General features: G+C 34.9%; 1 protein-coding gene across 3 annotated transcripts in view; it reads left to right on the top strand.

The window, feature by feature from the left end:
* LOC143223608 (suppressor of lurcher protein 1-like) overlaps window positions 1-8,657 on the top strand; it is a 300,734-nt gene extending 292,077 nt beyond the window's left edge. For all 3 annotated transcript variants that reach the window (XM_076451775.1, XM_076451774.1, XM_076451776.1), the window contains 2 exons: window positions 6,603-6,650; window positions 7,449-8,657. In XM_076451775.1, coding sequence (XP_076307890.1) covers window positions 6,603-6,650; window positions 7,449-7,525 — 125 coding nt within the window. In that variant the 3' untranslated portion in view covers window positions 7,526-8,657. The remainder of the gene's footprint in view (window positions 1-6,602; window positions 6,651-7,448) is intronic.
* Window positions 8,658-14,088: the final 5,431 nt, after the last annotated feature.

The following is a 14,088-nucleotide window of genomic DNA, read 5'->3' as shown; positions in this document are numbered from 1 at the left end:
GGATATTAAGGTACCCATTTAAATAAAGAGCAAATAAATTCACATATGTTAATTCATTCTCAAACTCCATTGCATCACGACCTTGTTGCTCAAAATTTATAGTTTTGCGTTTGTTTTCAAAGCAGAATCTTTGGGGTTTAATATTTATTTATTTATTTCGAAAGAGTGGAAAACTATTTCCCTAATTAGTCTAAATTAAACGAGCAGCAGAACACACTAATTTGTGTTGGTTTGGTAAATTAATGTTTCGTCCGCCAAATCTCCCGATCACTCCGTGGCTCAGAATTTATAACTCTAAAATCCATGGTTTGAACCCCGCCACGAATACTGCAAAGTTAATCAGTACGAAGCTTAAGACTAACCAAAACCAATTTATCTATCAAAGCGTTTTTCAGCTGAGAACCTTAAATTGACACAATATAAAGCCCACGTTCTCGATATAACCTAAAATATTTTAAAGTGTGTATTTTAATTCATTTACTATATAAAGCCCACGTTCTCGATATAACCTAAAATATTTTAAAGTGTGTATTTTAATTCATTTACTTCCATGTTGCTGATGTTTCATCGAAACTGTTTCAGCTATTTTTTTCACACTTCATGTTATTTTATATTTCCATGAGGTTTCCCTCTTTTAAATCGTCTCTACTCTATTATTATTGGCCAGGTGGTTAAGGCACTCAACTTGTAATCCGAAGGTCGCGGGTTCGAAACATGCTCGCCGTGGGGGTGTTATTATATGACGATCAATCCCACTATTCGTTGATTAAAGAGTAACCTAAGAGGAGGCGCTAGGTGGTGATAACCAGCTATCTTCCATCTAGTCTTGCACTGCTAAATTAGGGACGGCTAGCGCAGATAGCCCTCGTGTAGCTTTGCGCGAAATTCAAACCAAATGTATTATTATTGTGTCTAATTATATTCCATAGAAACCAAAATAGTAGTTGTTTTTTTTCACTGAAATTCACCTTTGTTAAACCAACCTTTTCACGTCATGTTCCATTCATGGTTCTATTCTATTATCAGTACTCTTTTCCTCTACAAACTGTAATTATTGTCTTATATAACTGAGTTTTCATTACGGTATCAGGCGTGTTTACCAAGTTTTACTTTCTTGTCTAGGTCATTCATTATTCGATCACTTTCCTGGAGTGTTGGTCTTTCGATCCTACAGTTGTTCCATCTGTATTCTAAAGGTTGTGATATTTTGTTTCTCTTACAATCTGGGTTGTTGGTCTTCTTGCTTACATTATTACAGCGTTAGCATTTCTTTCCTTGTTAGTTTGAGTGTTTGTTCCTGTTGTTTATATATTTATAGTGTTGGCACTTCGTTCCTTATTGGTTGAGTGTTTGTTCCTGTTGTTTACATACTTACAGTGTTGGCACTTCGTTTCTTATTGGTTGAGTGTTTGTTCCTCGTTTCTTATTGGTTGAGTGTTTGTTTCTCGTTTCTTATTGGTTGAGTGTTTGTTCCTCGTTCCTTATTGGTTGAGTGTTTGTTCCTGTTGTTTATATATTTATAGTGTTGGCAAAAATTAAACAAGAAATTAAAAAAGTCAGAGAAAACAATTGGCATAACTTCTGCAAAAACTTAGAAAAAACCAAGAAAAACCCAAAAGAATTCTGGAAAAAATTCAAGAGTATTGCGTCAGACAAAAACACAAATCACATGTTACAACACATCACACACAACAATAAAATCGCAAGGACGGACGAAGAGAAAGCTGACTTATTAGCTGACTATTACAAATCCGCTTTTAGCGATTTAAACTCAGTAGATTTCGACACACAACACCAACACCATGTCAACAACTACATAAATGCAAACCAAGCTTCATTCTCACCAGGATTTCCCGGAGAGACACTAGAAGCATACTCAAATTCAATCAATAGAAAAATAACCATAACCGAACTAAAGATTAATATCAAAAACTTGAAGAACACTTCCCCCGGACATGACCAAATACCAAATATTATTCTCAAAAAAAGTTCCACTCTCCTACTACAACACCTCACAAACATCATGAACATTTCATTAGCGACAGGGTATTACCCTGACACATGGAAAAAAGCCATCATAACAACGATCCCCAAGAAACAAACTAACAGAACAAATCCAGATAATTTCCGCCCCATCAGTCTGTTAAGCTGCCTTGGCAAACTGATGGAGAGAATTATCTCCAACCGTCTCCTCCATTTTTGCGAATCAAACAACATCCTTCCAGAATCTCAAAATGCCTCCAGAAAAAATAGACAAACAACAGATCACCTCACACGACTCACCGAATCAATATACAAAGCTTACAACAACAATCAAGTAACCATCGGGGTATTCCTAGATGTCAAAAAAGCATTCGACAGCGTTTGGCACAATGCCATCATATACAAACTAAACCACCTACAAATAAATCCTACGATAGTCAAATGGATTTCAAATTTTTTAACCAATAGAACAGCACAAGTAAAAGTCAATAAAACCATATCCAAATTGTTTAATATAACGGCAGGAGTGCCCCAAGGATCAGTCCTCTCTCCACTTCTTTACATAATTTTCGTCAGTGACATACCTTTTCCAAATCTAACATACACACACAATTCACAATACGCAGATGACATCGCAATCTGGAGCACCTCCAGAAACCAGTAATGGCCATGTCTCGCGTACAAGAATCACTAAACAACGTCTCAACATGGAGCAACAAGTGGAGGGTCGTGTTAAATCCGACAAAAACACAAGCAATCACCTTCTATAGAAAACTAAAGAAGCAAAGAAAAATCTAGAAAAATAAATCTATCACTTGGAAACACAACCATCAACATGAGCAAAACATCACATTCCTTGGCGTCACTTTCGACACAAAACTAACATGGAAAAACACATAAACAATATACACTCATCAATAAGAAAAAGGATTTCATATCTAAAGACTATAACTGGTAAACAATCAAAATGCGCACCGAACACCATTATACAAATATATAGGCTTACATCCGTCCACTAATAGAGTACGGATGTCAAGTAACATACAACATGTCAAACAACACACTCCAAAAAATCCAAGTGCAACAAAACAAAATATTAAAATCCGCATTCAGTTTACCATCTTTACACCAACAAATTATCTACACCAAATTAGTAATTTACCAACTATAAGAGATAGAATAACAGAACTTTCTATGAAATATTATCGAAAAGCAGAAAACAGAAACAAACTAACGGCATCACTACACAAATTATCAAGTGCACCAACAAAATACATATCACCATACAACATATTTCAAGAATCACAATCCACTCAACAAAGAGTCTAAATACATAAAAACTATGTTATTAACATGAATTCCTTTTTTTTTTCAGGTACAGGGCACACGACAGGCAAAACTTTCGGCGCCTGTCGGGTGAAAGTGGGTTTTCTCGGGTACTCCTGTTTCCCCACATCAAAATCTTCAGGCATTGGATTTCTAGATCCCAGCCCAGGCAACCTTTTTGCCCGACCCAGAATCGGGCTGTTTGATTTGATCTGAACTTGAATGAATTACATTCATGTTCACATCTACCCAACTTTTTCTTTTCGAGACAGGTCCCGACCTTTCCTTCTTTCCACTGCCACCTTTGCCTCCACCCAAAAGACCATTTAGTGAGACATTCCCCACCCAAAAAGTCAAGAATAATAACGATAATTAATTTATTAAAATAATAATAAAAAAAAAACACCACTTAATCCTAATAACAATCCACGAAAGGGGACGAAGAGGAACTACAAAGTTCCTGAACACCCCAGTTGGAGAGAGAACTCTTCGGATTTCTCTCTCTCTAAACTGAACCCCTGCCACGTTAGTTTAGTTAGTTTAGTTCGTTCCTTATTGGTTGAGTGTTTGTTCCTCGTTTCTTATTGGTTGAGTGTTTGTTCTTGTTGTTTACATACTTGTAGTTTTATTATTTATTCATTCATTTCCTTTTTTTAATTATTATTATTTTTACAAAATGGTGAAGTTGTTTTTCAAGTTTATTTATTTTGCAACATCTGTTTTATTATTGATATTTTGACCTTTCTTCCCTCTTTGCTTGCAACATCACATTATATATTTTACAAACTTCTCTTTATTTCTGCACCACCGGTTTCAACATTCTTTGATATTTCACGCTTATTTTTCTCAATACTGAATAACATGTTTTTATTTTAAACTGACACTAGTTCCTGTATCAATTTGATATAAGTGTTTAAACCCGAACTTTCGACAGTTTAAGAATCATTATTTTATGTTTTTAACGTTATCTTTATATCTTTTACTTTTATGTTTAATTTTTCAATCAACTTATATCTGATGCATTCTTTATAAGGCTGAATCTTGTTGTAATATTTTAATGTAACTTTTTTGTCACCGCAGTTTACATACACTTACCTACAATCATCGATATGCTGGTTTATGGGTGTTGTGACACGAGTACAGCACTCATTTTGTGCATAGGAACTATAAGGCTGATGGATTCAGTCAAAGGTTGTTTGTTTGTTTTTAATTTCGCGCAAAGATACACGAGAGCCGTTCTTAATTTAGCAGTGAAAGACTATAGAGAAGACAGCTAGCCACGACCCACTGCCAACTCTTGAATTATTTTTTTACCAACGAATAGCTGGACTGATCGTCACATTATAACGTCTTCAAGGCTGAAAGAGCGAGCATGTTTGGTGGGAAGGGGATTCGAACCCTTGGTCCTCAGATTACGAGTAAAGCACCTAAACCACCTGACTATGCCAGACACATAGGTTGTTAACAAATATTGGATCATGTGTGTATTCTTGTTGGGTTTTTTACTTCATTATTTATTGTTATTATTACGATGCTGTAGACTACTATGGTGTAAATTGGAGTTATATAAAAGACAGTAATTCCATCTGAAAATGGATAACCAAATAGGGGCTGTCTTGATATAGCGCATATTTTCAGGATAAAATCAATAAATGTGGTAATTTCTGTAATTCTTCGTCATGTTCCATCAGTGTGTACTGACTTCAATACCTACTCCTAATGACTAAATGGTAATGTTCGGGTTCTATATACGCTGTGAGCATAGCGCAAGTAACCCGTTGTGTAGCTTTGCGATTAAATACAAACACACAAACATACAGTCTATTCTAAATCTTTAGAAACAGTTGCTTGTGCACGGCTATCTAACGTGGTTGTTGTACTTTGAATTGAGTGAAGATTTTTAAAAAGGCGTGGTTCATACCAATAGAGCTAACCGTGTCTATAACAATACTTTTATTGCTGAAACAATATTATATAATCTCCGCATATTATAAAAGGATCTTCTGTCATTTCCTCTGCGTGTTCTAAAATGACCTTCACCTTGTGTCATCTCCTCTGCGTGTTTTAAGAAAGACCTTCATCTTGTGCTATCTCTTCTTCATGTCCTAAGAAAAACCTTCATCTTGTGTCATCCCCTCTGCATGTCCTAAGAAAAACCCTCATCTTGCGTCATCTCCTCTGCATGTCCTAAGAAAAACCCTCATCTTGTGCCATCTCTTCTTCATGTCCTAATAAAAAATCTTCATCTGTGTCATCTCCTCTGCATGTTCTAAGAAAAACCTTCATCTTTTGTCATCTCCTCCGCAAGAAAGACCTTCACAACTTGTCATAAACCCGCGTGATGTGAGAAAGGTTAATTAATTAAGAAAAGATATCTACAGGTGGCCTAAATCTGGTCGAGTTATTGATGCAAATATAAGTTGCAAGGGCTACAAAAGTAAAAAGAATTGCATACTTCATTTTGTCATAGCGACGACAAAAGTAAAAACAATTACCTACCCCATAATGTCATGAGGTCAACAAAATAAATAATTTTGTTTTATTTATTACAACTTTGTTCATTATCTGTTTGTTTAAAATAGTAACTTAGTCTTGAAAGTACAGCATAACCGTATGTCTTATCTTTTCTAAAGACGTTGCACATGGTCGCACGTAGAAACCTTACTGACTTCTAGAAACTAAAGATATTAACGTGACATATTCTGCGCACTTTTGGAAAATGGTCTCCTCTAGTTTATTTGTTTTTGAATTTCGCACAAAGCTACACGAAGGCTATCTGCGCTAGCCATCCCTAGTTTAGTAGTGTAAGGTTAGACGGAAGGTAGCTGGTCATCATCACTCACAGCCAACTCTTGAAATACTCTTTTGCCACCGAACAGTGGGATTGGCCATACAATTAACGCCTTCACGGTAAAAAGAACAAGCATGTTTGGTGTAACGAGGATTCGAACCTGCGACCCTCAGATTACCAGGCGAGCGTCCTAACCAGCTGGCCACGTTGGACCGAGTCTTGTTTCTAGCATGTGCTAGAAACAGCATTAATCATTAGGCTTATGTTCATACAAATGCAACCAATGGTATTCACTCGAACCCGAAAAAGCTGGCTTTACCTTTTCTGTACATTGTCATAGTTCCAACTGTATCAAACATGTCGCTTTATTATGCTCAAATTTCGTTTTTAATATGTGCACAAGTACTGCAGTCATCTGGCGAACGATCGTCCTCATTTAACATATTTCGACTCTTGAAAGATATTTCGTTCTAAAGTATTGTTTTTTTTTATATATTTGCAGGCCCCTCTACAATAAAAAGGGTTCGCGGTTCTGCTGACAAAATGAACAGTAAGTATTTTTATAAATCTAGTTTTTGTGCACTTTTCTTGTGCAAAAATCATACTCTTGTTTTTAACTCTATTATACGAAATGTATTGTTACCTGTGTCATATTGGTAAGCGCACAATGTTGTGAACTAATAATCTAAGTATAGAAACTATACTTGAACTATAACGTTTAAGATAGGTTAATATTTAACGTAACGTAGTGGACTCGTGGTCGGATGGTTGAGAGCTCAAGACTTACTTACTAGTGACGTATTGTTGTGGTCTATATCAAGACAGTATAGGGTAATTACTTCACTCTACCTAGCTGTGGAGTGGGTAGATGAGGGTTAACCAAGGATGCAGTTTATCATCATTCTCATCCGTGTGTTCCATTGGAACTGAAGTTTAGCAGCGCCACCTATTTGCTGTCAAGGCTTGAGATCGATTTCAACGTTTAGTTGTTACCATAAATTTTTCATCTCTATGGTAACAACTAGCCATTTTTTTTCAGAAACTTATATGTATTTTTTTATTTCTACTTATTTTCCTTTAAATTTTTTTTCTTATAATTTTAAGTCTAAAATGTTAACCCAGAGCTAAAAAATGTGTAATGTAACAAAAATAATGAAACATTTGATAAGTGAAAAAATGCAAAAGTATCTTGTCCATCGTTGGTGACGAAGACACTTAACTTAAATTTGGTTCAATTTAGAATTATTACATTACTTAATATCATACGGACATGAAAATTTAATACGTTACTTAGGTTTATCACTTCTAATAAACTGTAAAGTTTTTAAAATGTCACACTGTTTTCTAGGTAAGCAGTCCTGGATTTTACTGACAAATGTGATTTTGCTACAAGTTATGAACCTAAAATCGGTGCTTGTGTCTTAAAGAAATCTTTGTACTGACATGGAATTTACTCTCTGAAAATCAGTTGGTCCGATGAGCACCTCGAAGTGCCTGCGTTCATATCCGAAAAGTCAAAACTGTGATAGATGCTTCAACCATGTAGTCGTTCCTTCTTTCTTTTTGGAAAAAGCAGCGCCATCTTTATTTATATTGTACTTGTGAAAAACATCATAAGCCATTCTCGTTGATTGTTGTTATGTAATCATATAAACGCTCGTAATAAATTATTATGATTGTTTTTGGAATGCCTTATGATCGCATTTGTGTTGCACTTCGTCAGTCCATTAAAGACGCAGTCTTTATTCTTTTCTGTGGTTTGTTCTGATGACTATTCTGTAACCTTCCAACCAAATACTTTATTTAAGTTCTAGATGGATATATTGTATATGATATTGTAAATCTTCTAAGAAATTAATAAAGGAAATCAATTATACTTTGCTTCATAATATTTAATAAATGGATAAATTACTTTAAACATGAAACATCAAACTCAGAATTTAGTTTTTTAAGTAATTCAGTCTGTGCGTGCGTGAAAGTACAGATGGTTCTGTGCAATGCGACTCTAAAGATTACTCCAGATCATGGTTGGTGCGACCAACCATGCTCGTCCTTTCAGCTGTGGAGGTGTTAAAACGTGATGGTCAATCCCACTATTCGTTGGTAAGAGAGTAGCCCAAGAGTTGGCGGTGGGTGGTGATGACTAGCTGCCTTCCCTCTAGTCTTACACTGCTAAATTAGGGACGGCTAGCGCAAATAGCCCTCCAGTAGCTTTGCGCGAAATTAAAAAAACAAACAAACAAACGTAACAATATAAAGTTAATACTCTAAGGACTAATTAACATTTTAAGTACTAAATAGAGCCAAGATAACATATAAACAAACTCTCTTGTCCTCATCAAAAAATGACACTCCGCAAAAATACACAACTCATAAACTTTTAATCACAAAATAAACACCAAACATTTGATCATAAAGGCCTCTTTTTGTCCACTCGACACACGTAAAACAGAACATTGTTTTTAAAATTATGTTAATTATAATCAAATCAATAAAACTGAAATATTTAAACATTTGTTGTGTATATATCAGGTTTTTAATTAAATGTTGTATTTACTTTTATTTTTTCTGCATACGTTTTACCTTTGAAAAAGTTATGAATGGCTTTTATTATTTATTTTTATTATTTAGAATGAATTTAGAAATGTTTATTATGAATGCTACTTTTCAAATATTTTTAACAATTTTCATGTACTTTAAAAATATTTTTTCACTTATAATAAAACATCAAGTCTTACAACATTTAGTAGTGTGTGTGTTTATCAGAATTCTGTGTACTTTTAGCAGCAAAAATTAATTAAATTTTAATTTTTTACTTTCGTTTTTCTACAGCAGATGGCAGGACCATAATACAACTGACGAGGCCTGTTTAGCTGATACCGTGTTTCTCCGAAAATAAGACAGGGCTTATATTAATTTTCACTCCAAAATATGACACTAGGGCTTATTTTCGGGGGATGTCTTATTTTGATATATTAAAAAATGAAGTTACAAAGTAAAACTATTAAACTAACCATTTAAAATAAACTATTATTAAACTATTAAACTAACTGATTAATACTTAAACAAACTAATTAACTAACTATTAAACTAATTAATAAATTAATTTTTTTTTAGTTCTTTCCTCTTCCTGCCACTCTTAACTAGGGCTTATTTTAAGGGTAGGGCTTATATTAAAACTATCCCCAAAAATCACACTGGGTCTTATTTTATGGGTAGGTTTTATTATCGGAGAAACACGGTACATTGTTGTGTACGTCAAATATAAGCCAAATTATATTTTTCAGTAATAAACCAAACGCCAAATATGTAGTTTCAAAACCCGTACTAGGCAGTGCATAAACAGCTCATTGTGTAACTTTGTGTTTAACAGCAAACAATTAAATAATGTGCTAATTCTTAGAGTGTGCAAATCAATAACTTACATCAATTTTCTTTTTCAAGAAGCCTCCTAGTGGCACTGTGGTATGTCTGCGGAATAAAACCTCTAGAAACTAGGTTTCGACACTCGTGGTGGACGATGCACAGATAGCCCTCAATATAGCTTTGTGCTTAATAATAAACAAACAAACAAACTTCTTCTAGAAACTGGTGTATCATTTGTTAGGATGCAGAGGTTGATTGACCAGTCACGTGCATTTCAGGATACATTTTTGACTTACATATCAATGCGCTGAGGGTGTAAGTGATATTATTTTATAACAGCAGTTTTGCTTAGTCAAAGCTGCAACTTTGCAAATTCCAATAACATTGCACAACAAAGTTTTTGCTTCTTGAACACTGTTGGGTGTTCCTTATAGATTTTTGGCTGCTGATCACGAAAATCACATCCAAATTCGCTCATCACGTACAGTTTCATTGAAATCTTCAGTTTCACCAGGACATTGTTACAATGGTTTGTTTGTTTGATTTTTGAATTTCGCACAAAGCTACTCGAGGGCTATCTGTGCTAGCCGTCCCTAATTTAGTAGTGTAAGACTAGAGCAGGAGTTCCGAACCTTTTGGCACACCGGACATTGAATACAAACGAAACTCAGGAGCAAAAACTTTTAATTATGTGAACTTAGTAGCGTATTAGAAACATAAACGCAATTAAATACGTTATTGTCGGTAAATAGTTAACTGTCTATTTCTTGGAGTTCCTACGTGATGAAACAAAACCAAAACTATATTTGTGCATACCCACCAGGTACCTGTCACAATCAGCAAAAACTTTTCAGGAAGCAAAACTTTCAAAACATTATTGTGTAGTGTAATCGTTCAATGGTTCTGTTTAGTTTAGTAAAACTAATAATTTAAGGTTATATTAAAAATACTATTTATAATTTTAATCAACATTTCAACCACACGTCATGTAAATGTGGCTAATTAATAGTTATTGTTAACTTCTCAGGTTTTTAGGTTGTACTGTTTAACAGCAATAAACTGGATCAACATCAATTTAGACATTCTGAAATTCGTATCCCCTTCCCCTGTATTGGCCCAGCGGTATGCCTGCGAAGTTACAATGCTAGAATCCTGGTTTTGATGCCTGTGATTGGCAGAGAGCAGATAACTCTTTGTGTAGCATGGGGTGCTTAACTAAAAATATAATAGTCTGGTGAAAGAAAAAAGGATTTTTTGTTAAAATCCTAAGTTTGTTAAAGACCGTGGAACATATACACTACAGACACCTAAACATGTCTTTAATACAACAAAAGGAAAAAGGCCTGTCATGGCCAAGCGTATTAAGGCGTGCGACTCGTAATCTGAGGGTCGCGGGTTCGCATCCCCGTCGCGCCAAACATGCTCGCCCTCCCAGCCGTGGGGGCGTTATAATGTGACGGTCAATCCCACTATTCGTTGGTAAAAGAGTAGCCCAAGAGTTGGCGGTGGGTGGTGATGACTAGCTGCCTTCCCTCTAGTATTACACCGCTAAATTAGGGATGGCTAGCACAGATAGCCCTCGAATAGCTTTGTGCGAAATTCCAAAACAAACAAACAAACAAAATGAAAAGCATTACAATATCCTGTGATCTTTACAAAGTTAGACCAACCCTGAAGTCTGAGAGTGTATGAAAAAAATAAAACACCTAAACGAAGCTAATTATTCGGGTGAAGAATCAGTAAACAAAATCCAAACAGTTTGTTGTCGCCCTGGTAATGAAAAATTCTGTTTTAATGTCACTTGTGTGAGCAGCTTGAAGAATTACGTTTATCGTTTTATGTTTATTTGTCGCAGTTGTCCGTGTCTGGATTAAGTTGTCTGAAAAGAAACAAATCAGGTAAAACCAGTTGCCCGATTATTACTTGTCTCCAAGGTTCTCAAAGTCGCAACATCACAAAGTCCGACGAAACAGCATAATTGTTGTCGTCCTTGTTGGTTTAATTCTACGTTGTAGCTACTGGTTGCAGACAGCGAAGGGCAGATGGCGTTGTTACCTGATTCTCTTTGCTTGCTGGCTAGTTTTATTTCGGCGTTTAAATCTTGCTTGATAGATTGAATAACCCCAACACGTTTGTCTGTTTCGCTACGATCACGAATTTACGTAGCAAATAATCAAACTATTTATTTTTCTAATTATTTTTAACGTAATGAAAATTTAAAGAACGCATTTTGCAATTAAATAATCCAAATATATCGATGTAAACTCTATCTCTCATCAGCTGGTCTAACTCATCCAAGAAGAATTTCTTTACTGATGTCGATTTAGTTGTTATAATGTCGTTAATAGGTGGCACTACGACCTTCCTTTCTTCAGCGTTAAGTATAAAGTTTGTAACACTAAAGTTCGATCAAGAAAAGCACAGATACGTCATTGTTTAACTTTGAACTTAACAACATCCAGATGTTACTTTTTAAAACACTACTTCCTGAATCCCAGGATGCTCAACTTGTAATCTGAGAGTCGCGGGTTCAAATCCCCGTTCTACCAAACATTTTCGCCTTTTCAGCCGTGGAGGCGCTGACAACATGAAAGTTAATCCCACTATTCGTTGGTAAAAAAGTAGCCCAAGAATTGATAGTGGGTGGTGATGACTAGTTGCCTTACCTTTGATCTTAAGCTGTTAAATTACTTATATGTATGTATATGTATATTAGTCGTATACCCAAACCAAAGTATTATTTTACTTGTAATATTGAAATATGTATTTAGGTGGTTGTTACCTCACCGATTATAAAATTTGACAAGAAAATTCAAACTGGTCTTTCATAACACCTGGTGGACTAATAGAGAATGACAAATGGAACTGGTTCCGGAAAAAAAACACCAAATTGTTTTACTATTTCACTTCCAAATTTTCTTACTTTTTACACTTACAGTTTTTACTTTTTATACATCAAATAATTTTATTTGAATGTCAGGCATTTTACTTCTGGGTGATTATTTTGAGGTAATTCTAACCACTTCGCGAAGTATAAAACAAAGAGAGTTAACAAATTCATGATTATCGTTCAGACATTCAAATACTTTTCTACCGACTTTAATTCACTTTAAATAAAAGTGCTTTGGACATTCACTTCTTAATGTTTCCTTTTTAGGACAAAACAAAACATTTAATTGGGATATTTATCAATGGAAATTTGATTTTTCAACAGTTGTTTGTTTGTTTAGAATTAAGCACAAAGCTCAACAATGAGCTATCTGTGCTTTGCCCACTACGGGCATCGAAACCCGGTTTTTAGTGTGTAGGTCTGCAGTCACACCACTGTGCCACTGGGGGGTGCCTTCAACAGTTGAATAAGCAAAATTCAAATAAAAATAAAAGCGAAAAAAGGCATTTTTTATTTGTTTTCTTGATAAGCATAAAACTGCACCGTTGGCTCTCTGTGCTGTTCCTACCACGGGTATGAAACCTGTTTATATCCAGCAGACTGGCCGCTGGGTCACTGGAGTCAAAAGATTCAAATACAAATATTTGTAAACAAAACCGATAACTTTTATTTCCTTAAAATTTCAATGTGACAGGACAGGGTTCGAATCCCCGTCTCACTAAATATGTTTGCCCTTTCAGCCATAGGGACGTTATTATGTCACAATCAATCCCATTAGTCGTTGATAAAAGAATTATCCAAGAGCTGGCGGTGGATGGTAATGACTAGTTGCTTTCCCTCTAGTCTCACGCTGCTAAATTAGAAACGGTTAGCCCTGATGTTCGACGCGTATTTGTACAAAATTCAAACCAAAGAAATCCTAGCCTGGCGCTAACCATGAAGGATACACGTCTAGAGATATGTTTGCATGTCATCAGTTACTGATTTTAATTAATTATAGAATGTAAAAACAAAATATTAATTCAAATCTTAACTAACACTTATTGAAAAGTAGAAGAGATGCTATAAAATTCCCCCAGTCTTAAAGTGTGCCTGTAAATGAATAAATGGTTTCTAGAATTTTAACTTGTTAATATATACAACTAGCAGAAAGCATTTGATTTACTTAAATACACCGTGCTCGTAAAGGGGAAAATTTGTGGATTTTAAAATCCGTCTTTAAGTTTTGTAACATTTAGATATATTTAAATAAATCGTACAAAAACAAAAAATATACAAAAACTGCTTAACCCTAACTTTGGCTGCTAATGGCGTCCTCTAGTGGTACAAAACAAGCACTTATAAAAAGTAACCACAAACTTTGCAGAAAACACAATCTGCCTCAATGTAGTTGTTATAAACGCTCTCTGGTAGCACTAAAACGAATACATATATATATATATGAACAGAAATTTGCCATATACTTAGTAAAAAAACATTGCACCATACATCCTCTAATAGTTTTGAAATTAATAGATATTTACTACTGTTAGCGACTCTAGCGGTACGTACAGAAACTAATATTTTTTATGTTGTAAAAATGCTTTTCTTGATCCAATAACAACTCAGCAATTAGAAAACTTCATTTAAATTTTAGAGACTTTTGTGTGTGTTTTGTTTTTACATATTTTACAGCTATAGTTATCCCTGGTTATAGTGTTATAAAGGAAAATTAATACTTTGGAAACCAATA

This window comes from Tachypleus tridentatus, chromosome 8 (genome assembly GCF_004210375.1).
Source record: "Tachypleus tridentatus isolate NWPU-2018 chromosome 8, ASM421037v1, whole genome shotgun sequence".
NCBI lineage: Eukaryota > Metazoa > Arthropoda > Merostomata > Xiphosura > Limulidae > Tachypleus > Tachypleus tridentatus.
The sequence above is the reverse complement of the archived record's forward strand: the minus strand, read 5'-3'. Positions and strand labels throughout refer to the sequence as shown.